Genomic DNA, 25,607 nt, shown 5'->3' with positions numbered 1-25,607 from the left:
GATCAATCTTTGCCAAAAGGCAACGGCTGTGCCCACAGTGAAGCCACATTAACCAACGGGTCAGTCACATTACAGATACTCACCGTCATGGCAGTGTGAGCACCCACTGCCAGTCTATCTTGTCATACAATCATCGGGGCCAACATTCTCATTGACACCTCGAAACTGCATCAATTCCCATGTAATAATGCTTGATTGGGTTATACAAGTGAACCTGTACATCTTTGGACACTAAAGGGCAATTTAGCATGGCCAATTCACCTAACCTACACACCTTTGGACTGTGGGAAGAAACCGGAGCACCCGGAGGAAACCCACGCAGGCAAGGGGAGAACGTGCAAACTCCACACAGACTGTGGCCCAAGGTCGATATCGAACTCTGGCCCCTGGTGCTGTGAGGCAGCAGAGCTGACCACTGTGCCATCCACTTTTAGTTTCATTAATTTGTTATGGATGCTTGGTCAGCTCTCAACAATGGCTAAGAGACTGGACCAGAGTCATAACTTCTTAAAGTTTTAAGAGGGTGTGGAAAGACTGATTCGTTCCAGGAATTATAATACAAGAAATATATTGGTTATTTTATAACAAACTTTATTAAAACGAAAGAAAAAAAGCAACATTTAAACTTTGAAACTTCAACCCGAACAATAACAGATTAGATGTCGGGCTGGATTCTCTGGCCGCATCCGCCCGGCGACTGGAGAATCCCACCCGAGCACAATTAACTTCTCCATATTCCGCGGCTCACCCGTAGCTTTTTTGCGGCAGGTGGGTCGGAAGAATCCAGCCCATAGTTTCTTAACGTTAACACACTAGTTCCCATTAAATAGCACTTTACCAGAACATGCAGCTCTTGTTCTACTTACACAGGCAGACACAGGGAATACTTGCATTTATGAAGCAATTCTTCTTCTGTTAGGGTAATTTATTCAGAACTCTTTTCCAAAGCCTGCCTCGGTGGCAACCTCTCTCGGTCGATTTCCAAAGTCTTCTCCTGTGTAAAAGTTTTTCTCTAAGCTCCATCCATCCCCTCCAACAAAGGTTCTTTGGGGTTTCCAGGCTTGAACCTATCATCGTCATCGTGACTATTTGATTTCTCACTCCAGTTTAACAAAAGAACAGAGCCATTCTATTGATATGCAACTTAACCTTTCAGAGATCTAATACAGCGGATCTAATACATTCTGTGTATTACCACTAACGAGTTTAAGTCTGACTGGGACAATGGAACTTGGTCAGGTATGGGCATATCCCACGAGTAGTATTTTCCCTCAGTCAGTTTAACCCCTAAATTGCCTGCAACATGTTCAATATAATTTCTGGACCCAATTTCCTCGAAGATCCCTCGAGTAACATCATGCAAACTTCACACAGACAGTCACCAAAGGTCATAATCGAACCCGGTCCCTGGTGCTATGAGGCAGCAGTGCTAATCACTGTGCCACCCACTTTTAGTTTCACTCATTAAACAATGGGCATTATCATCAGGCTTGTGTCTTCAGGCTTGTGTCTTCAGGAGACTCTCTAATGAGAGTCTCGCTGGCAAGGCGAGAATTTATTACCCATCCTTTGTTGCCCTTGAGAAGGTGGTGGTGAGCTTCCTTCTTGAACTGCCACTGTCCATGTGGTGTCTGCATATCCACATGCTGTCAAAGGAACCTTAGTGAGTTCCAGCAGTGCATCTTGTCGATGGTACACATGGCTGCCACTGTGCGTCAGTGGTGGAGGGAGCGGATGTTTGTGGAAGGCGTGCCAATCAAGTAGGCTGCTTTGTCCCAGATAGTTTTGAGCTTCTTGAGTGTTATTGGAGCCACACTCATTCAGGCAAGTGGGGAGTATTCCATTCCACTTATTATGATCCTAGACCAGACCTCCAAGCTTTTGGTAAGTTCCTTTTAGGGACAAATAAAAGTTTGTTTAAAGTAGACAAAATTTGAGATTCAATTCACCTGCTCAGAGAATAATTCCACAGGACTCTGTGTTTTGAACAAGCAAAAATAAACGTTACTATACAAAAGATAAAACAATTTACAATATCTAACTTCTACTCTAACATTCAGGGTTAATGTGAGTTACACATAAATTAACAGGTAAACTCTGGTTGAATGCACCACACTGCACAATAAATGGCAAATGCAACCAAAGTAGATCCCGTGGATTTCTCAACAACCCACTCAACTCTCAGTAAGCACTGTAAGTCAACCAATTTCATTGAAACTCTGGGCGGGATTCTCCGTCCATTCACAGCAGCGGGATTCCCCAGTCCTGCTGCAGTGAATGAGAGATTTAGCTGAGTGTCAAATACTCCATCCTCTTAGCAACAGTAGTGAGGCGGACTCGCAACTGGGAATCCCGGCCTCTGACTCTCTCACGAGGGACTCCACATTTTTCACTTTTGAAGACCTAGCCTTTGTATTCCCTCAGTGCTGCTCCAACTCAGACTGTCTCAATAACTGCACACTTCCCAAGATTTAAATCTCATCTCATGAGACTATATTCCCCTTGATATCTGAGTCTGCACTCTAGCCTCTACGTACTTGTGCAATTTCAGCTCTTTAATAGATGGCTAGCGTCACTGGGCTGACACTGCCCCTGAGTTTCACCAAACTCCAATCTCCCCAGCAGTCTCTTTCAGCATGGAGCCAGTGACTGTCTTCCACCTTCTCAGCTCCCCAGGACTCTCCTGAGCCCTAACTGCACAGAGCTCTCAAATGTCTCCTGGGACCTCCCCTGAGCCCCTACTGCACTGAGCCAGCTAACAGGAACACGTTTTCTGCCTGGAGCCTGCTCACGGCAGCAGTTTTTCGGTAATGTCTTTTCTCCTGCTGCAGGCCATTCACTCCTCCAGCAAAAACACAGATAAATTGAATCCCTAGAACTTCCTCAAGCTTCACCCGCCTTTATGAAGATGTGGCCTTCCAAGACTCAATGAATACTTTCTAAATTAATTGAAGCTTTAACTCTCAAAACAAAACAACTCCTTTGGCTACATTTATTTGCCAGTTGTGTAGGCACACCCATCTCCAATTCACCAGCTGGGTAAGCCCACCTACTGCATTTTGATCTTACCTTTCCAGCTGTTAACCCCTTAGGTCAACATGGCCCCAACCGTTTATGCGTAATAGTCTTCATCCTGCTTTGGTTGCATATCCCATTTTCAACAGTTAAACCTTAATCATCCCAGAACTAAACATTACCTCTAACAGGTTTCAATGAGCCATGAACTCGGTATTTATAACACGTGCCTTGGAGATGGTGGTAGTGTTTGGAGAGTCGGGAGATGAGTTACTCTCCGCAGAAGCCTCAGCCTTGTTCTTGGAGCCAAAATATTTCTAAGGCTAGTTCAGTTGAATTTGGGACAATGGTGACTCGCAGGATGCTATTGAACTTCAGAGGCAAATGGCTGGGCTGTCTGTCTGGTCATTGCTGAGGAACAATCCCAATGAGAGCATCATGGCAGGGATCTGAACTGAATTTTGAAGCAATGTGTGTTGTATGGGTTTCCTGTAATGACGCTAGGTGGTGACAGGTGGCAGCACTATGGAGTCACTGGGACTTTGTGAATTGTTTGTCTGGATTTCTGTAACCGTTATCAATTATTCATTTGCAGTTAAATGCCTGTGAGACTGACTTTGATGCTGTGTCAATGATCCGTGGAGAACTCTTCTTTTTTAAATCCAAATATGTGTGGCGATTGAGAGACCGACACTTGCAGCCTGGTTACCCAGCACTGGCTTCCCGACACTGGTGGGGAATTCCTGACCACATCGATGCTGGATTTGAGGACTCAGCGGGGAACTTTTGGTTCTTCCAAGGTTCGATTTCCTTTCTGATCATTTAATATATTTAAAATCGCACCTTCAATTTTTTAACCTTTGAACCCATTATCTTCTCCAAACCACCTCAGGGTGAGCAATTTAAAATGGCTATCTGTGTGAAATGGTGCACTTGTCCAGAGATACCAGTCAGTGGTGGGACTGGAGGGGTCTATGGGTCAGTACTGGTCAGTGGTGGGGCTGGAGGGGTCTATGACTTAGTACTGGTCAGTGGTGGGGCTGGAGGGGTCTATGGGTCAGTGATGGTACTGGGAGGGTCAATGGGTCAGTACTGGTCAGTATTGGTACTGGATGGGTTTATGGGTCAGTACTGGTCAGTGGTGGAACCCTCAGAGGGTCACCGACTCAGAGGTCATCAACTGAGAGCATCATAGCAGGGACCTGAACAGTCTTTCTCCACCTCTGCTGAAGCTACAGATATGATGTAAGATCTGTAGGCTGACTAAAAGGCGGAGATGGTAGCATAGTGGAAATGTCACTGGACCTGTGGTCAAGATTAATACTCTGGGGACATGCGTCCAAATCCCCCAATTTAAATAATTAATCATTCTAGAATGGAAAGTTAGTATTAGTAATAGTGACCATGAAACTCGATTATCATGAAAACCCACCTGGTTCGCGAATGTCCTTTGAGAAGGAAATCTGCCATCCTTACCTGGTCTGGACTAAAATGAGGTTAACTCTGAACTCTTCTGAAGAGTAATTAGGATGGGCAACAAATGCTGGCATTGCCAGTGAAGCCCACATCTCCTGAATGGGCAAAATTACACATATAATTCACCAAGGATATGCATATGGATGTTTGCTCTCTTTCCTTTTGGCATCGTGATGCATAAAATATATTCAGTTGCACGACTTCCTGTGCCTCTCACTCTCTCTCTCATATAATAGCCTTTCACACCTTTTGTTCTCTCTGGGGACTGCCATTAGCCCTCTTTCCCCGTGGTTTCTGGTGCCATTAGCACCCCATTTCCCTGGTTTCATTGGCTATGACTCATCTTTCATTCTCACTCCATAGTATAAATATTTCCCACTTTCTCTGTCTGTTAGCTTTGACAAAGGGTCACCTGGACTCGAAATGTTATCTCTTTTCTCTCCCTGCAGATGCTGCCAGACCTGCTGAGATTTTCCAGCATTTTCTCTTTGAGCTCTCGCTCTCTCGTTTGCTCCCTCCCTCTCTCTCTCACTCTCTCTTTCTTAGTTGCTAGGTTGCAACATCGTTTTCTGTTTGTGATGAACGGTTACTGCCTTATCATCATGTAAGGTGATGTCCCCTTTAAGACCAGGCTTGGAACCCTGGGGACTCCGCCTCTGGCTCCGCCCATCTGGGAGCCATACATAAAGGCCTGCCTCATGGTCTGTATAGCAGTCAGCTCTCGTCCAAATCTGTAGCATAGTTATTAGCCTAATAAAGCCTTCTTTACAGTTTAATCTCTAAGCATCATTATTGAGGGTACCTCAATTTATTAGGCTAAACTAGATTCAGGATGGACGCAGGCCTAAAACCAGAGAAGCTCAATCTGGAAGCACGAACGCCGGAGGCAAAGGAAATTTTTAAATACTGGCTGCGGTGCTTCAAGGCCTACCTGGACTCCGCAGAGACTCCCATCCTGGGGCCACGCAAGCTGCGTCTACTCCACGCCCGGGTGAGTCACAGAATCTCCGCCACGCTCGAAAAGGCGACGATTTATGAGGAAGCGATTGAGTTACTCCGCAAGCGGTTTGTCAAACCCGTCAATGAGGTGCACGCCCGGCATCTGCTCTCTACCTGCCGGCAGCGCTCGGGGGAATCGCTCGACGAGTTTGTTGAGAAACTCACCGCGCTGGCCAGGGACTGTGACCATCAGGATGTGACAGGGGAAGTCCATATGAACCTGCACATCAGAGATTCTTTCGTGTCCGGCATCCGCTCAACCTACATCCGGCAGCGACTGCTCGAAAACGGGGCAAAAGACCTCCAGGAGACGCTAACGCTCGCCTCCTCGCTGGAGGTGGCCCGACATAACTTGGGTACGTACCCCGCGGACTCTGCCAGCCCCCCCCCCGGACTTCCTCAGACTCGCCCGTATTACAGGCCTGCGCCACGCGGCGACCCGTTCACCATGGGGGCACACCTTGCTACTTCTGAGTGCAGGGCCAGCACCCACGCCCACGCTGCCCAGCCCGCTCCGCGATCTGCAGCGACTGCGGGAAGAAAGGGCACTTTGCGAGGGTCTGCCTGGCCAGACCCAGGGGCCAGAAAAACAAAGAACAGCCGGCCCGAAAATCAGGCTCTCAGGCCCGCAGGCCTCGCAATGCTGCTGCGCACCGACCCGACACGTCCTCTTCTGACGCGTCATCAGCCTCGTGCGAATCATGGGAGCAGCCATCTGGTCGGCGGCCATCTTCTCGACCCGACACGTGCGACCAACGGCAGCGGCCATTTTACGACTCCGACTACTCGCGACTGGGTGCGATCACCCTCGATCAAACTCGGCCAAAACACCTGCAGAACTCCATGATGCAGGTCCAGGTCAACGGGCACGACACTGCATGCCTCTTCGACTCCGGGAGCACGGAGAGCTTTATCCACCCTGAAACGGTAAGGCGCTGCTCCCTACGCACCCATCCCACATCCCAAACCATAGCCCTCGCATCTGGGTCCCACTTGGTACAAATCACGGGGTACTGTATTGCGGATCTCTCGATCCAGGGTGCCAAATACACCCGTTTCAAATTTTATATCCTCCCTCACCTCTGTGCCCCCCTGCTGCTCGGACTGGATTTCCAGTGCAGCCACCGAAGCCTGACAATGAAGTTCGGCGGACCCTTGCCCCCCCTCACGGTGTGCTGCCTTGCGACACTGAAAGTCGCACCCCCCTCGCTATTCGCTAACCTCACTCCCGACTGTAAGCCCGTCGCCACCAGGAGCCGGCGCTACAGTGCCCAAGATATGGCTTTTATCAAGTCAGAGGTCCAGCGTTTACTGGGAGAGGGGGTCATCGAGGCTAGCAACAGCCCTTGGAGAGCGCAAGTGGTGGTAGTCCGGTCCGGGGAGAAGAAATGGATGGTCGTGGATTATAGCCAGACCATAAACCGATTCACGCAGCTTGATGCGTACCCCCTTCCTTGCATCGCGGAAATGGTAAATCGGATCGCCCAATACCGAGTCTTTTCCACGGTCGACCTCAAATCTGCCTACCACCAGCTCCCCATCCGACCAAAAGACCGCCTCTATACTGCCTTCAAAGCAGCCGGCCGGCTCTTCCACTTCCTCAGGGTCCCCTTTGGTGTCACAAATGGGGTCTCCGTCTTTCAAAGGGCGATGGACCAAATGGTGGACCAGTACAGTTTGCGGGCTACATACCCGCACTTGGACAATGTCACCATCTGCGGCCATGATCAGCAGGACCATGACGCTAACCTCAAAAAGATCCTCCAGACCGCCCGAGCCCTTAACCTGACCTATAACGAGGGCAAATGCGTTTTCCACACCACCCGGCTGGCCATCCTCGGCTATGTCGTGGAAGACGGGGTCCTAGGTCCCGACCCCGACCGCATGCGCCCCCTTAAGGAACTCCCTCTCTCCCGCAGCCTCAAGGCCCTCAACCGGTGCTTGGGGCATTTCTCCTATTACGCCCAGTGGGTCCCCAAGTATGCAGACAAAGCCCGCCCACTCCTAAAGACCACCACTTTTCCCCTCTCGGCTGAGGCTCAATTGGCCTTCAACCGCATCAGGGCCGACATCATCAAGGCCGCCATGCACGCGGTGGACGAAACCATCCCTTTCCAGGTAGAGAGCGATGCATCAGACATCGCCCTGGCTGCTACCCTCAATCAAGGAGGCAGACCAGTAGCGTTCTTCTCCCGAACCCTCACCGCCTCCGAGATTCGACACTCTGCAGTCGAAAAGGAGGCACAAGCCATTGTGGAGGTTGTGCGGTGCTTGAGACACTACCTCGCCGGTAGGAGGTTTACCCTCGTCACCGACCAACGGTCGGTCGCCTATATGTTCGATAACACGCAACGGGGCAAAATAAAAAACAATAAAATTTTGAGGTGGAGGATCGAACTCTCCACCTACTCGTACGATATCAAGTATCGTCCAGGGGAGCTCAACGAGCCCCCAGATGCCCTGTCCCGCGGCACATGCGCCAACGCGCAGGAGGACCGCCTGCAAGCCATCCACAATGACCTCTGCCACCCGGGGGTTACCCGGCTCGTCCATTTCATCAAGTCCCGCAACCTACCTTACTCAACCAAGGAGGTCAAGGCCATGGTCAGGGCCTGCCAGGTCTGTGCGGAGTGCAAACCGCACTTCTATCGGCCAGACAAGGTTCGGCTCGTGAAGGCCTCGGGTCCCTTTGAGCGACGGAGCGTGGACTTCAAGGGGCCCCTCCCGTCCACCAACCGTTATGCCTATTTCCTCACCGTGATCGATGAGTTCTCCCGTTTCCCATTCGCCATTCCCTGCACCGACATGACCTCAGCCACGGTAATTAAGGCACTGCACAGCATCTTCACCCTGTTCGGTTTCCCTGCTTATATCCACAGCGACCGGGGTACATCGTTCATGAGCGATGAACTGCGTCAGTATCTGCTCAGCAAAGGCATCGCCTCGAGCAGAACGACCAGCTATAACCCACGGGGAAACGGGCAGGTGGAGAGGGAGAACGCGACAGTGTGGAAGGCTGTCCTTCTGGCCCTGCGGTCGAGAAATCTCCCAACCACCCGCTGGCTGGAGGTCCTACCCGATGCCCTACACTCCATTAGGTCACTCCTCTGCACGGCCACGAATGAGACCCCTCACGACCGATTGTTTCTCTTCCCCAGGAAGTCTACCTCCGGGGTCTCGCTTCCACCTTGGCTGACGGCTCCGGGACCTGTTCTTCTCCGGAGGCAGGCGAGGAGCCATAAAACGGACCCCCTAGTTGAAAAGGTCCGACTGCTCCACGCCAACCCCAGTTACGCCTACGTGGAGTACTCCGACGGCAGGCAAGATACGGTTTCCCTCCGGGATCTGGCGCCCGCTGGATCCTCCACCACAGACGCCCCTTCCCGCGCCGCTCCCCTGCAGGACCCGTCGCCCCCTACAACACACCCCCTTCCGGCCCTACCACCCGTTGGTGAGCTCCTACCGTGCGCCCCCCCTTGCGCCCCCCTTTACACACCCCGCCGGCGCCGGCTCCGCTACCCCCGGCCCTGCCTAGTTCCTCTGCCCCGACCCGGACCGAAGCTCCGACCGCTGTGCTCCCGGATGTGCCCTCAACCGGGACGTCTGTGCCCGCCGCACCACCGCCCGAACTGAGGAGATCGAGGAGGACGATCCGGCCACCGAGACGGATGGACCTATGATGGCACTTCACCCCCGCCGGACTCCTTTTTAAACAGGGGGTGAATGTGATGAACAGTTACTGCCTTATCATCATGTAAGGTGATGTCCCCTTTAAGACCAGGCTTGGAACCCTGGGGACTCCGCCTCTAGCTCCGCCCATCTGGGAGCCATACATAAAGGCCTGCCTCATGGTCTGTATAGCAGTCAGCTCTCGTCCAAATCTGTAGCATAGTTATTAGCCTAATAAAGCCTTCTTTACAGTTTAATCTCTAAGCATCATTATTGAGGGTACCTCACTGTTGGTTGTTGGTGATCAGGAAGTCCTGTACCGACGGGATCAGCGGTGGGGAGAGGGCCTGTTGAACTTTGAGTGACTGGTTGGTTAAAGGGCTGTTTTGTGTGAGATAGGAAGGGTAGAGGTTGCTTGGGGGGGGGGGGGGGGGGGGGGGTCACTTTCTTCCAGTGAGTGACTAGCTGCAGCTTAACACGTCCCTGAGCAACAATGTCAGCATTCTCTCTGTGACTCTTTCTCTCTCTGCCTGTCTCTGTCTCCCTCTCTGTCTCTCTCTGTCTGTCACTTTGGGTGAAATCTATCAGTCGCAGTGCACCCAAAGAGCAGTGCAACCCAGCCAGTAGATGCCGGAAGATCCCCCTTCCGGATGCTACCTCGCTTGCCAGGCCTTGCGAGATCTAACACAATCTTGCGACATGTCACAATCTGTATGTAAGAATGAGACAGCTAGTCAGGGGGCACAATGTCACAGTGGCTAGCACTGCTGCCTCACAGCGCCAGGGACCAGGGTTCACTTTCGGCCTTGGGTGACTGTTTGTGTGGAGTTTGCACGTTCTCCCCATGTCTGCGTGGGTTTCGTTCGGGTGCTCCAGTTTCCTCCCGTAGTCCAAAGATGTGCAGGTTAGGTGGATTGGCTGTGCTAAATTGGTCCTTGGTGAGGTTACGAGGATGGTATGGGGTTTGGGCCGAGGCAGGGTGCTGTTTCAGAGGGCCAATGCAGACTCAATAGTATGAATGGCCTCCTTCTGCGCTGTAGGGATTCTATGATAATATGCATTCCCGAGATCTAACCAAGGAGTAGGATCCCTCCCTCCCTGAACTCCCTCACCTTGGAGACCTTGGGCGAGCAATGTTCAGTGCTGATCTCCACAAATGGGGGCCAAACAGAACCAAGGTGCCCATGTGGCACTGACAGCTGGCAAGTTGGCATTTTTCACATGGCGGGCATCGGACCGGGGTGTCCTCCTGGGTCTATGGGTTCAGGATCCCCTTGTATGTGAGTTGGGGCTTGGGGGAGTTCACGTGTCACATCAGGGGCTCAAGAGATTAGGTCACCATTAGCAGAGCTCCTCAGTGCAGAAAACAGGACTAAGTGCGGCCTCGGGCACATTTCCCGCTGAGGCCCCCCATCTACCCGGATAGGCAATAGATAGCGTGGTGTTTCTCAGCGCTCCGAGCGCCAGGAAGCACCCCGCTAATCGCACGCACTACGGGACTCTGCCCCCATTTGGGTAGATCGCACCCTCTATCTCTGGCGCTCCCTCTCTCTCTCGCTCTCTCGCAGTCTTACACTCTTTCTCGCTCTCTCGGTCTCGAACTCTCTCTCGTTTGCCCTCTCGCATTTGCTCTGTCTCTCACTGTCCCTCTTGCTCGCTCTCTCACTCTGTTGCTCTCCCTCTCGCTCGCTCACGCTCACTCTCTCTCGCTCGCTCACGCTCACTCTCTCTCGCTCGCTCTCTCTAGCATTCTCTCTTTCGTTATTCCTTTCTTTCTTTATCTCTCTCATTTTCTTTTCCTCCTTCCTTTCATCATGTCTCTTACTGTGACACAATATTATACAGAGCACCGCACACCACAACTATTCTGGAGACTGTCATTGGCTGCTGAGTGTTTCTAGGCAAGTGAAGAACATTTTCAATTTGCCAAAGACACATCTGTGAAACATGCAGGTGGCTACTTGGTTCGATTCCTTTCAGATGTTACGGGGTAGCTTTGAAGAGCGTCTCTTGTTTGTTTCCTTCAAACTGTTCCAAGTTCAAAGAGGTTGGAAAGCTGGAATCCCTCAGGATAAAGGCATCCTGGCAACTCCCCGGGAAGTTGTTGAAAATCTGCCGAAACCTTTTCTTGTGGTTAAACAGCAGCTGCAGGTTGGTGGAATGAACATTTAGAAATAATTGTCAATTCCTCTCTGACCACAGGAGAGGTGCGTGAGGACAGGAAGATAATCAATGTGGTACCATTATTCAAGAAGGGAGGAAGGGATAAACCAGGAAACTACAGGCCAGCCAGTCTATCCTCAGTGGTGGGGAAACTATTGGAAGGAATTCTGAGAGATAGGGCGGGATTCTCCCCTACCCAGCGGGGCGGGGGGTCCCGGCGTGATGGAGTGGCGGGAACCACTCCGGCGTTGGGCCGCCCCAAAGGTGCGGACGTCTCCGCACCTTTAGGGGCCAACCCCTCACCTTGAGGGGCTAGGCCCATGCCGGAGTGGTTTCCGCTCCACCGGCTGGCGTGGAAGGCCTTTGGCGCCATGCCAGACAGGGCCGAAAGGACTTCACCGGCCTGCGTAAGTCCACGAATGCGCGGGAGCGTCAGCGGCTGCTGACGTCATCCCCACGCATGCGCAGGGGAGGGGGTCTCTTCCGCCTCCACAATGGTGAAGACCATGGCGAAGGCGGAAGAAAAAGAGTGCCCCCATGGCACAGGCCCGCCTGCGGATCGGTGGGCCCCGATCGCGGTCCAGGCCACCGTGGGGGCACCCCCCGGGGCCAGACCGCTGGACCCCGGAGCCCGCCCGCGACGCCTGCTCCCACCGGTAAGGTAGGTGGTTTAATCCACGCTGGCGGGAGAGGGTTGACAGCGGCGGGACTTTGGCCCATCACGGGCCGGAGAATCGCCGGGGGCGGGCGCGCCGCGATTCCCGCCCCCGCCGAATCTCTGGTGGCGGAGAATTCGGGTCACGGCGGGGGTGGGATTCATGCCAGCCCACGGCGATTCTCTGACCCGGCGGGGGGTTGGAGAATCCCGCCCATAGAATTAATCTGCATTTGGAGAGGCAGGGATTAATCAAGAACAGTCAGCATGGTTTTGTTAAGGGGAGGTCATGTCGATGAGTGAAATGCATTTGGCGTAATCTACTTGGACGTCAGCAAGGCTTTTGATAAGGTCGCACATGGGAGACTGATAGCGAAGGTAAGAGCCCATGGGATCCCAGGAAATTTGGCAAATTGGATCCAAAATTGGCTGAGTAGCAGGAAGCAGAGGGTGATGGTCAAGGGTGTTTTTCTGACTGGAGGCCTGTGTCCAGTGTGCAGGGATCAGTGTTGGGCCGTTGCTGTTTGTGGTTTATACAAATGATTTAGATATGAATGTAGGAGGGTTGATCAGTAAGTTTGCAAAGTATACAAAAATTGGTGGGGTGGCAATTAGTCTATTACAGGAGGATATAGATGGGCTGGTCAGATGGGTTGATCAGTGGCAAATGAAATTCAATCCGGATAAGGGTGAGGTGATGTACTTGGGCAGGACAAACAAGGCAAGGGAATACATGGCAAGACCCTGGGAAACACCGAGGATCAGAGGGACCTTGGTGTGCATGTACACAGGTCCCTTAAGGTAGGAGAGCAGGTTGATACAGTGGTTAAGAAGGCTTATGGGATACTTGCTTTTATTAGCCGAGGCATAGAGTTCAAGAGCAGGGAGGTTAAACTGCAACTGTATAAAATGTTGGAATAACATTATAGGAGGGATGTGATAGCACTGGAAAGGATGCAGAGGAGATTTACCAGGATGTTGCTGGGACTGGAGAGTTTTAGTTATGAAGAGAGATTGGATAGACTTGGATTGTTTTGTTTGGAGACTGAGGAGGACATGATTGAGATGTATAAAATTATGAGGGGCATAGATAGAGTAAACAGGAAGAAACTTTTCCCCTTGGCGGATGGGTCAATGACCAGGGGGTGTAGATTTAAGGTAAGAGTAGGAGGTTTAGAGGGATGTGAGGAAAAACCTTTTCACCCAGAGGGTGGTGGGTGTTTGGAACTTGCTACCTGAAAGGGTGGTGGGATCAGAGACCCTCAAAACATTAAAGTATTTAGATGAGCACTTGTGATCCCAAGACAAACAAGGCTATGAGCCAGATGCTGGATTAGAATAGTTAGCTGGTTGTTTTTGGCCAGCGCAGATGCGAAGGGCCGAGTAGCCTTTTCTGTGCTGTATGATTCTAAATGCTTCTGGTTAATCTGGTGGTACCTGGATTGTCTAATCTGCGCAGTTAATCACATTCTGTAGTTATGGAAAGCTAAGGCACATAGCAATCCTGGTGCCACTTTATTTTGACTGTTGTCATCACAGGAGAAGTTAATGGTCAAACATAAACCATTTATTGGTAACCTATACATCTCCTAGGGTCCGCCATGCATGGGGGCTGTCTCTGAGCTGCCTCCTTACAAACTCTACGACACACAGTCTACCATCATGTGAATCTTTACATCATACTGTGGGCGGTGCTGCTCTCCAGTCCAACATTAACTCTTGCCCTGCCAGACGCCCCTACCAGCTACCAGCTCCTGCAGGTAACAGATCTTCCTCAAGGAGGCAGTTTATTACCACTTGATGTGGTAACCTCAGGCTCCAGAAGCACTACCCTTCTCAGAATTCAAAGAAACAGAACCTCTGTCTGTAACCCTGTTGGGGGCAATCACATCCCATTCCATATTGATCAGATATAAGGCAAAAAAGATTCAAAGGGTCAGTGATGGAACAGAACAGACCTTTGGGTCAGTGCTTGCAATGGTGGAACAGTAGGGTCTCTATGGGTCACAACTGGTCAAGAATGGGCAGGGACAATTATTCGGGATATTATTAGTGGTCAGGGGCTGGTTTAGCACAGGGCTAAATTGCTGGCTTTGAAAGCAGACCAAGGCAGGCCAGCAGCACGGTTCAATTCCCGTACCAGCCTCCCCGAACAGGCGCCGAAATGTGGTGACTAGGGACTTTTCACAGTAACTTCATTTGAAGCCTACTTGTGACAATAAGCAATTTTCATTTCATTTCACATGAAAAAATGTGGGTTGATTAAGAAAAGCTAGCATGGATTTCGAAAGGGGGAAATCATGTTAAACTAACTTGCTGGAGTTTTTTGAGGAGGTAACAGAAAGGGTCGATGCACCATAACAATTCTGTGATTCTGTGATTGATTTAATTTGAGCTGCTCCTCAGGTTCCCATCCTTCCAACAAGCTTTTTGAAACCCTCTCCTAGTTTTAGCAATTCTATCTGTGAGGATATTAGTCTCGGTCTTGTTAAGGTGTAACACACCCTAGCACTGCTGCCTCACGGCGGCGAGGTCCCAGGTTCGACCCCGGCTCTGGGTCACTGTCCACGTGGAGGTTGCACATTCTCCCTGTGTTTGTATGGGTTTCACCCCCCACAACCCAAAAGATGTGCAGGGTAGGTGTAATGGCCACGTTAAATTCGAGTCGACAGGATTCTTAAGGGGGAGGGGGAGTAACCAGAGGTCGTGGTGCACATAGGCACCAACGACATAGCTAAGAAAAGGGATGAGGATCTAAAAAGTGATTTTAGGGAGTTAGGTTGGAAGCTAAAGAGCAGGACAAGCAGAGTAGTAATCTCAAGATTGCTACCGGTGCCACGTGCAAGTGAGGCAAGCAACAGAGAGCGAGTGCAGCTGAACACGTGGCTACAGGGCTGGTGCAGGAGGGAAGGCTTCAGATATGTGGATCATTGGGATATCTTCTGGGGAAGGTGGGACCTGTACATGAAGGGCAGGATGCACCTAAACTGCAGGGGCACCAATATCCTCGGTGCGAGGTTTGCTGGAGCTCTTTGGGAGGGTTTAAACTAGTTTGGCAGGGGGATGGGAACCAGAGCTATGGATCAGAAGATAAGGTAGCTGTTGAACAGTCAGAAATAGTATGCAGCAAGTCTGTGAGGAAGGATAGACAGTTGATAGGGCAAAGTTGCACTCAGTGGAATTGGTTAAAGTGTGTCTGTTTCAATGGTAGGAGTGTCAGGAATTAGAACAAAGAACAAAGAAAATTACAGCACAGGAACAGGCCCTTCGGCCCTCCCAGCCTGCGCCGATCCAGATCCTTTATCTAAACCTGTCTTCTATTTTCCAAGGATCTACTTCCCTCTGTTCCCCGCCCGTTCATATATCTGTCTAGATGCATCTTAAATGATGCTATCGTGCCCGCCTCTACCACCTCCGCTGGCAAAGCGTTCCAGGCACCCACCACCCTCTGCGAAAAAAACTTTCCACGCACATCTCCCTTAAACTTTCCCCCTCTCACCTTGAAATCGTGACCCTTTGTAATTGACACCCCCACTCTTGGAAAAAGCTTGTTGCTATCCAGCCTGTCCATACCTCTCATAATTTTGTAGACCTCAATCAGGTCCCCCCTCAACCTCCGTCTTTCCAACGAAAACAATCCTAATCTACTCAACCTTTCTTCATAGCTAGCACCCTCCATACCAGGCAACATCCTGGTGAACCTCCTCTGGACTCGTTCTAAAGCATCCACATCCTTCTGGTAATGTGGCAACCAGAACTGCACGCAGTATTCCAAATGTGGCCTAACCAAAGTCCTATACAACTGTAACATGACCTGCCGACTCTTGTACTCAATACCCCGTCCGATGAAGGCAAGCATGCTGTATGCCTTCTTGACCACTCTATCGACCTGCGTTGCCACCTTCAGGGTACAATGGACCTGAACTCCCAGATCTCTCTGTACATCAATTTTCCCCAGGACTCTTCCATTGACCGTATAGTCCGCTCTTGAATTAGATCTTCCAAAATGCATCAGCTCTCATTTGCCTGGATTGAACTCCATCTGCCATTTCTCTGCCCAACTCTCCAATCTATTTATATTTTGCTGTATTCTCTGACAGTCCTCCTCGCTATCTGCAACTCCACCAATCTTAGTATCATCTGCAAACTTGCTAATCAGACCACCTATACCTTCGTCCAGATCATTTATGTATATCACAAACAACAGTGGTCCGAGCACGGATCCATGCGGAACACCACTAGTCACCTTTCTCCATTTTGAGACACTCCCTTCCACCACTGCTCTCTGACTCCTGTTGCCCAGCCAGTTCTTTATCCATCTAGCTAGTACACCCTGAACCCCATACAACTTCACTTTTTCCATCAACCTGCTATGGGAAACTTTATCAAACGCCTTACTGAAGTCCATGTATATGACATCTACAGCCCTTCCCTCATCAATTAACTTTGACACTTCCTCAAAGAATTCTATTAGGTTTGTAAGACATGACCTTCCCTGCACAAAACCATGCTGCCGATCACTGATAAGTCTTTTTTCTTCCAAATGTGAATAGATCCTATCCCTCAGTATCTTCTCCAACAGTTTGCCAACCACTGACATCATGCTCACAGGTCTATAATTCCCTGGATTATCCCTGCTACCCTTCTTAAACAAAGGGACAATATTAGCAATTCTCCAGTCCTCCAGGACCTCACCAGTGCTCAAGGATGCTGCAAAGATATCTGTTAAGGCCTCAGCTATTTCGTTCCTCGCTTCCCTCAGTAACCTGGGATAGATCCCATCCGGACCTGGGGATTTGTCTGCCTTAATGCCTTTTAGAATACCCAAAACTTCCCCCTTCCTTATGCCGACTTGGCCTAGAGTATTTAAACATCCATCCCTAGCCTCAACATCCATCATGTCCCTCTCCTTGGTGAATACCGATGCAAAGTACTCATTAAGAATCTCACCCATTTCCTCTGACTCCATGCATAAATTCCCTCTTTTGTCTTTGAGTGGGCCAATCCTTTCTCTAGTTACCCTCTTGCTCCTTATATACGAATAAAAGGCTTTGGGATTTTCCTTAATCCTGTTAGGCAAAGATATTTCATGACCCCTTTTAGCCCTCTTTATTGCGCATTTGAGATTGGTCCTACTTGCCCGATATTCCTCCAAAGCTTTATCAGTTTTAAGTCGCCTAGATATTATGTATGCTTCCTTTTTCATCTTAGCTAGCCTCACAATTCCACCCGTCATCCATGGTTCCCTAATTTTGCCATTTCTATCCCTCATTTCACAGGGACATGTCTGTCCTGCACTTTATCAACCTTTCCTTAAAAGACTCCCACATTTCAAATGTGGATTTACCCTTAAACAGCTGCTCCCAATCCACATTCCCTAGCTCCTACCGAATTTTGTTATACTTGGCCTTTGCCCAATTTAGCACTCTTCCTTTAGGACCACTCTCATCTTTGTCCATGAGTATTCTAAAACGTACGGAATTGTGATCGCTATTCCCAAAGTAATCACCGACTGAAACTTCAACCACCTGGCCGGGATCATTCCCCAAATACCAGGTCCAGTATGGCCCCTTCCCGAGTTGGACTATTTACATACTGCTCTAAAAAGGTCTCCTGGATGCTCCTTACAAATTCTGCTCCATCCACGCCTCCAACACTACATGAGTCCCATTCAATGTTGGTGAAGTTAAAATCTCCCATCACGACCACCCTATTGCTCCTACGTTTTCTATAATCTGTCTACATATTTGTACCTCTACTTCACGCTCGCTTTTGGGAGGCCTGTAGTAAAGTCCCAACAATGTTACTGCACCTTTCCTATTTCTTAGCTCTACCCATATTGCCTCAGTGCTCGAATCTTCCATCGTGTCCTCCTTAATCACAGCTGTGATATCATCTCTGACCAGTAATCCAACTCCTCCACCCCTTTTATCGCCCTCTCTATCCCTCCTGAAGCATCTATACCCTGGGATATTTAGTTGCCAGTCTTGCCCTTCCCTCAACCAAGTCTCAGTAATACCAATAACATCATATTCCCAGGTACTAATCCAAGCCCTACATTCATCTGTCTTACCTGCTGCACTTCTCGCATTGAAACAAATGCACCTCAGACCACCTGTCCCTTTGCGTTCATCATCTCTTCCCTGTCTATTCTTCCCCTTAGTCACATTGAGTTTATTGTCTAGTACCTTACTGGCTTTAGTTGCTGCCTCTTTACTGACCTCTAACTTCCTAATCTGGTTCCCATCCCCCTGCCACATTAGTTTAAAACCTCCCCAACAGTGTTAGCAAAAACACCCCCTAGGACATTGGTTCCAGTCCTGCCCAGGTGTAGACCATCCGATTTGTAATGGTACCACCACCCCCAGAACCGGTTCCAATGTCCCAAAAACCTGAACCCCCTCCTCCTGCACCATTTCTCAAGCCACGTATGCATTCTGACTATTCTTGAATTTCTACTCTGACTGTCTCGTGGCACTGGTAGCAATCCTGAGATTACTACTTTTGAGGTCCTACTTTTTAACTTATCTCCTAACTCCCTAAATTCTGATTGTAGGACGTCATCCCATTTTTTACCTATATCGTTGGTGCCTATATGCACGACGACAACTGGCTGTTCACCCTCCCCCTTCAGTATGACCTGCAACCGATCTGAGACATCCCTGACCCGTGCACCCAGGAGGCAACATACCATTCGGGAGTCTCGTTTCCGACCACAGAAACGCCTGTCTACTACCCTTACGATTGAATTCCCTATGACTATAGCCCTGCCAGTCTTTTTCCCGCCCTTCTGTGCAGCAAAGCCAGCCACGGTGCCATGAGCCTGGCTACTACTACCTTCCCCTGGTGAGTCATCTCCCCCAACAGTATCCAAAACGGTATACCTGTTTTGGAGGGAGATGACCGCAGGGGACACCTGCACTGCCTTCCTGCTCTTTCTCTGCCTTTTGGTCACCCATTCCCTGTCCCCCTAACCAATCCTAATCTGCGGTGTGACCAACTCAATGAACGTGCTATCCACGACCTCCTCAGCATCGCGGATGCTCCAAAGTGAGTCCATCCGCAGATCCAGAGCCGTCATGCGGTCTAACAGGAGCTGCAGCTGGACACACTTCCCGCACATGAAGGAGTCAGGGGCATCGGCCGCGTCCCTGAACCCCCACATTGAGCACGAGGAGCATAACACGGGTCTGGGACCTCCTGCCATTTTTACACTTTACCTTAACTGATTACAAATATAATATCAAATAAAGAATATGTGAAAGGAATAAATATTTTACTTACCAATCACAATACTTACCAACACACGAAGAGTTAAATTTCTCCCAGCTACTGCTAATTGGAGCACTTTCCTTACCAGCCAATCAGGTCACTGCTTTGCTGTGATGTCACTCTTCAAGGTAAGTTTTTAAAGAGGAAAACTTACCTTCCCGACAGACCCCCGGCCACTGTTCCCGCCGAAAATCTGAAGGCCGCTTCTCTGGCAGCTGCGTCCCTGCCGCTCTTTTATCCTGTGTCCCCGCCTCTCTCCTCACGCTCTTTTATCCTGTGTTCCCACCTCTCTCCTCACGCTCTTTTATCCTGTGTCCCCGCTGCTCTCCTCACACTCACTGTGTCCCCGCCGCTCACCTCGCGCTCTTTTATCCTGTGTCCCCGCCGCTCTCCTCACGCTCTTTTATCCTGTGTCCCCGCCGCTCTCCTCGTGCTCTTTCACTGAGTCTCCGCCGCTCTCCTCACGCTATTTCACTGAGTCTCCGCCGCTCTCTCTTTCACTGTAAATACAGGTAAAATTAAAACACTTAACCACACGAGAACAGCAATCAGCTGTTATGGGCCTGTGCAAACAAATTAAATATTTACTACTTACCCAGCAGTCACTCTGTCCTCACTCCGACCGGATTCAGCTGGAAACTCCCAACTGTAGGTTTAAAAAAAAAAATTACTCCCCTTCTCAGCAAGCACTCACTCAGCAACCACTGCGCCCTGCACGAAAGCACCTCAGGGAAAAGAAAAATTACTTCCCGGTCACCAGCCAATCACTTACCTGCAGGCTGTGACGTCACAGTTCAACTTCTTTCCACTACTACCTGCCCTCGAGTCCCTCTCTTGATCTTTACTCGGCTGGGATCCTTACAGTGATTGTCTTTTTTTTTGTTAGAGGAGGAGGTCGGGAGGGAAACACTGAAGAAGTGTTTCGGGTTTAAAAATAAATACATTTAGATTACCCAATTATTTTTTCCAATTAAGGGGCAATTTAGTGTGGCCAATCCACCTACTCTGCACATTTTTGGGTTGTGGGGGCAAAACCCACGCAGACACGGGGAGAATGTGCAAACTCCACACGGACAGTGACCCAGAGCTGGTATCTAACCTGGGACCTCAGCGCCGCGAGGCAGCTGTGCTAACCACAATGCCACCGTGCTGCCCTCAAAGTGTTTTGGGTTTAACTGTCACTTGACAACAGCTCCTCCACAGACCACCTTCAAAATACAGTGACCGCAATGCACTGATGCAAATTTTCCTCGCATCAGCCAATCAGCAGCTCCGCTCTACTGCCCTCTGCCGGATGCTTGCCTTGACTTGGGTTAGAGGAGGAGGTAGGGAGGGAAACATTGAAGAAGTGTTTCGGGTTTAACTGTCACTTGACAACAGCTCCTCCACAAACCACCTTCAAAATACGGTGACCGCAATGCACTGATGCAAATTTTCAATGCAACAGCCAATCAGCAGCTCCGCTCTACTGCCCTCTGCTGGATGCTTGCCTTGACTTTGGTTAGAGGAGGAGGTAGGGAGGGAAACACTGAAGAAGTGTTTTGGGTTTAACTGTCACTTGCCAACAGCTCCTCCACAAGCCACCTTCAAAATACGATGACCGCAATGCACTGATGCAAATATTCCCCGCAGCAGCCAATCAGCAGCTCTGCTCTACTGCCCTCTGCTGGATGCTTGCCTTGACTTGGGTTAGAGGAGGAGGTAGGGAGGGAAACATTGAAGAAGTGTTTCAGGTTTAACTGTCACTTGACAACAGCTCTTCCACAAACCACCTTCAAAATACGGTGACCGCAATGCACTGATGCAAATTTTCAATGCAACAGCCAATCAGCAGCTCCGCTCTACTGCCCTCTGCTGGATGCTTGCCTTGACTTGAACACCGAGGATGTCTTGCTCAGGTACACTTTCTGGATGCAGTGACCACAATGCACTGATGCTAACTTTCTCCACAACAGCCACTCAGCAGCTCCGCTCTACTGCCCTCTGCTGGATGTTTGCCTTGACTTGAACACCGAGGGTAGCTTGCTCAGGTACACTTTCTGGATGCAGTGACCGCAATGCACTGATGCACATTTTACCCGCAACAGCCAATCAGCAGGTCTGCTGTACTGCCCTCTGCTGGATAAGGGAGATGAACTTAGAGCATGGATCAGTACTTGGAACTACGATATTTTGGTCATTACGGAGACATGGATTTCACAGGGGCAGGAATGATTGTTAGATGTTCCGAGGTTTAGATGTTTTCAGAAGAATAGGGAGGGAGGTAAAAGAGGAGGGGGAGTGTTAATTAGGGAGTGCACCACAGCTGCAGAAGAGGAGGTAGTTGAGGAGGGTTTGTCTACTGAGTCAGTATGGGTGGAAGTTAGAAACAAGAAAGGAGCAGTCACTTTATTGGGAGTTTTCTATAGACTCCGCAATAGCAGCAGAGAGATAGAGGAACAGATTGGGCGGCAGATCTTGGAAAAGTGCAGAAGTAACAGAGTTGTTGTCATGGGTGACTTCAACTTCCCTAATATTGACTGGAACCTCCTTAATGCAAATGGTTTGGATGGAGCAGATTTTGTCAGGTGTGTACAGGAAGGATTCCTGACTCAATATGTAGATCGGCCAACTAGGGGTGAGGCCATATTGGACTTGGTGCTCGGCCACGAACCAGGCCAGGTGTCAGATATCTCGGTGGGAGAGCATTTCGGTGACAATGACCACAACTCCTTGACCTTTACCATAGTCATGGAGAGGGATAGGAACATGCAGTATGGAAGGTATTTAATTGGGGGAGGGGAAATTATACTTCTATTAGACAGGAGCTGAGGAGCATAAAGTGGGAACAATTGTTCTTGGGGAAATGCACAACAGTAATGTGGGGATTGTTTAAGGAGCACTTGCTGTGAGTGCTGAATTGTTTTGTCCCACTGAGACGAGGAAGGAATGGTAAGGTGAAGGAGCCTTGGATGACGAGAAGTGGAGCTTCTAGTCAAGAGGAAGAAGGAAGCTTACGTAAGGTTGAGGAAGCAAGGATCTGACTCGGCTCTAGAGGGTTACAAGGTAGCCAGGAAGGAACTCAAAAATGGACTGAGGAGAGCTAGAAGGGGGCATGAAAAAGCCCTGGCGGGAAGGATTAGGGAAAACCCCAAGGCATTCTACAGAGGATGATCGGAGTGAGAGTAGGGCCGATCAGGGATAGTGGAAGGAACTTGTGCCTAGAGTCTGAGGAGATTGGGGAGGCCCTAAATGAATATTTTGCTTCAGTATTCACTAGAGAGAGGGACCTTGTTGCTCATGAAAACAGTGTGAACCAGGTTAATAGACTCGAACAGGTTGATATTAAGAAGGAGGATGTTCTGGAAATGTTGAAAAGCATCAGGCTAGATAAGTCCCCTGGGCCTGACGGGATATACCCAAGGTTACTACGGGAAGCGAGGGAGGAGATTGCTGCGCCGTTGGCGATGATCTTTGCATCCTCTCTCCACTGGAGTAGTACCGGATGATTGGAAGGAGGCGAATGTTGTTCCCCTGTTCAAGAAAGGGAATAGGGAGATTCCTGGGAATTACAGACCAGTCAGTCGTCTGTCGTGAGCAAAATATTGGAAAGGATTCTGAGAGATAGGATTTATGATTATTTAGAAAAACATAGTTTGATTAAAGATAGTCAGCATGGCTTTGTGAGGGGCAGGTCATGCCTCACAAGCCTCATTGAATTCTTTGAGGATGTGACGAGACACATTGATGAAGGTAGGGCAGTGGATGTGGTGTATGTGGATTTCAGTAAGGCATTTGATAAGGTTCCCCATGGTAGGCTCATTCAGAATGTTAGGGGGCATGGGATACAGGGAAATTTGGCTGTAAGGATACAGAATTGGCTGGCTGAAAGAAGGTAGCGGGTGGTAGTGGATGGAAAGTATTCCGCCTGGAGGTCGGTGACCAATGGTGTCCCGCAAGGATCTGTTCTGGGACCTCTGTTCTTTGTGGTTTTTATAAATGACTTGGATGAGGAAGTGGAAGGATGAATGAGTAAGTTTGCCGATGACACGAAGGTTGGGGGAGTTGTAGATAGTGTTGAGGGTTGTTGCAGGTTGTAGCAGGACATTGACAGGATGCAGAGTTGGACTGAGAAGTGGCAGATGGAGTTCAACCTTGATAAATGTGAAGTGATTCATTTTGGAAGGTCAAATTTGAATGCTGAATACAGGGTTAAAGGCAGGATTCTTGAAAGTGTGGAGGAACAGAGGGAGCTTGAGGTCATAAGAACATAAGAACATAACAACTAGGAACAGGAGTAGGCCATCTGGCCCCTCGAGCCTGCTCCGCCATTCAATGAGATCATGGCTGATCTTTGTGGACTCAGCTCCACTCTCCGGCCCGTACACCATATCCCCGAATCCCTTTATTCTTTAGAAAGGTATCTATCTTTTCCTTAAAAACGTTTAAAGAAGGAGCCTCAACTGCTTCACTGGGCAAGGAATTCCAGAGATTCACAACCCTTTGGGTGAAGAAGTTCCTCTTAAACTCGGTCCTAAATCTACTTCCCCTTATTTTGAGGCTATGCCCCCTAGTTCTGCTTTCCCCGACCAGTGGAAACAACCTACCCGCATTTATCCTATTTATTCCCTTCATAATTTTATATGTTTCAATAAGATCCCCCCCGCATCCTTCTAAACTCCAATGAGTACAGTCCCAGTCTACTCAACCTCTCGTCATAATCTAATCCCCTCAACTCTGGGATCAACCGAGTGAATCTCCTCTGCACTCCCTCCAGTGCCAATATGTCCATTCTCAGGTAAGGAGACCAAAACTGAACACAATACTCCAGATGCGGCCTCACCAACACCCTATACAATTGCAGCATAACCTCCCTAGTCTTGAACTCCATCCCTCTAGCAATGAAAGACAAAACTCGATTAGCCTTCTTAATCACCTGTTGCACCTGCACACCAATGTTTTGCGACTCGTGCACCAGCACACCCAGGTCCCTCTGCACAGCAGCATGTTTTAACATCTTACCGTTTAAATAATAATCCATTCTGCTGTTATTCCTCCCAAAATGGATAGCCTCACACTTGGCAACATTGAATTCCATCTGCCAGACCCTAGCCCATTCACCTAACCTATCCAAATCCTTCTGCAGACTTCCGGTATTCTCTGTACTTTTTGCTTTACCACTCATCTTAGTGTCGTCTGCAAACTTGGACACATTGCACTTGGTCCCCAACTCCAAATCATCTATGTAAATTGTGAACAACTGCGGGCCCAACACTGATCCACGTACATAGATACCTCAAAGTTGCCACCCAGACTGATAGGGTTGTTAAGAAGGCGCATGGTGTGTTGGCTTTCATTCACAGTGGGATTGGGTTTAAGAGACAGGAGGTTTTCCTGCAGCTTTATAAAATTCTAGTTAGACCACACTTTGTGTCCAGTTGTGGTCGCCTCATTATAGGAAGGATGTGGAATGCTTTGGAGAGGGTGCAGAGGAGATTTACCAGGATGCTGCCTGGACTGGAGGTCATGTCTCATGAAGAAAGGCTCAGGGAGCTAGGGCTTTTCTCACTGGAGCGAATAAGGCAGAGAGGTGACTTGATAGAGGTGTACAAGGTGATGAGAGGCATGGATAGAGTGGATAGCCAGAGACTTTTCCCCAGGGTGGAAATGGCTATCACGAGGGGACATAATTTTAAGGTGATTGGAGGAAGGTATAGGGGAGATGTCAGAGGTAGGTTGTTTACACAGAGAGTGGTGGGTGTGTGGAATGCACTGCCAGCAGAGGTGGTGGAGTCAGAGTCATTAAGGACATTTAAGCGACTCTTAGACAGACACATGGACAACAGTAAATTGAAGGGGTGTAGGTTAGGTTGATCTTAGTGAGGATAAATGGTCGTCACAACATCGTGGGCTGAAGGGCCTGTACTGTGCTGTACTGTTCTCTGTTCTATGTAAATTGCCCCTTAATTGGAAACAATGAATTGGGTACTCTAAATTTTTTTTTTTAAAGGTGTAACACATCCATCTTGTATAAGTCCCACCTTCCCCAGGGCATCCTCAGAAATCTGATGCTCTCCCTCCTGCACCAATTTTCCAGCCACATGTTCAATTGGTCAATGGTCATATTCCTACGCTCATAAACATTTGGCACTGAGAATAATCCTGTGATTACTGTTCTTTAATTTCCTTCCTGCTTTTTAGTTTCCTTCTTAACTCCCTAAAGTCTGCTTTCAGCATCTCATCCCTCTTCATGCCTATGTCATTGGTCAATGTGGGAAATGACCTCTGGCTGTTCACCGTCCCTCAGAAGAATGTCCTGCAGTCACTCTGTGGCCTCCATGACCTGGCTGCAGAAATGCCAGTCTGATCCCATTGAATC

At 49.4% G+C, this 25,607-nt stretch overlaps 1 protein-coding gene and 1 long non-coding RNA gene across 2 annotated transcripts in view; one reads left to right on the top strand and one right to left on the bottom strand.

Moving 5' to 3' along the window:
- The window catches only part of mmp11a (matrix metallopeptidase 11a), a 176,883-nt gene that overhangs the window by 138,611 nt on the left and 12,665 nt on the right, over positions 1-25,607 (top strand). The window contains exon 6 of the mRNA XM_072499785.1: positions 3,611-3,815. Within this exon, the coding sequence (XP_072355886.1) occupies positions 3,611-3,815 (205 nt within the window). The remainder of the gene's footprint in view (positions 1-3,610; positions 3,816-25,607) is intronic.
- On the bottom strand, positions 575-19,897 carry LOC140410940 (uncharacterized). The gene is made up of 3 exons (XR_011940765.1): positions 19,845-19,897; positions 19,607-19,749; positions 575-1,892 (listed from the first exon to the last, which is right to left on the bottom strand). It is a non-coding gene; the product is annotated as an uncharacterized lncRNA (long non-coding RNA).

The sequence above is a fragment of the Scyliorhinus torazame genome, chromosome 1, assembly GCF_047496885.1.
Source record: "Scyliorhinus torazame isolate Kashiwa2021f chromosome 1, sScyTor2.1, whole genome shotgun sequence".
Taxonomy (NCBI): Eukaryota; Metazoa; Chordata; class Chondrichthyes; order Carcharhiniformes; family Scyliorhinidae; genus Scyliorhinus; species Scyliorhinus torazame.
The sequence above is the reverse complement of the archived record's forward strand: the minus strand, read 5'-3'. Positions and strand labels throughout refer to the sequence as shown.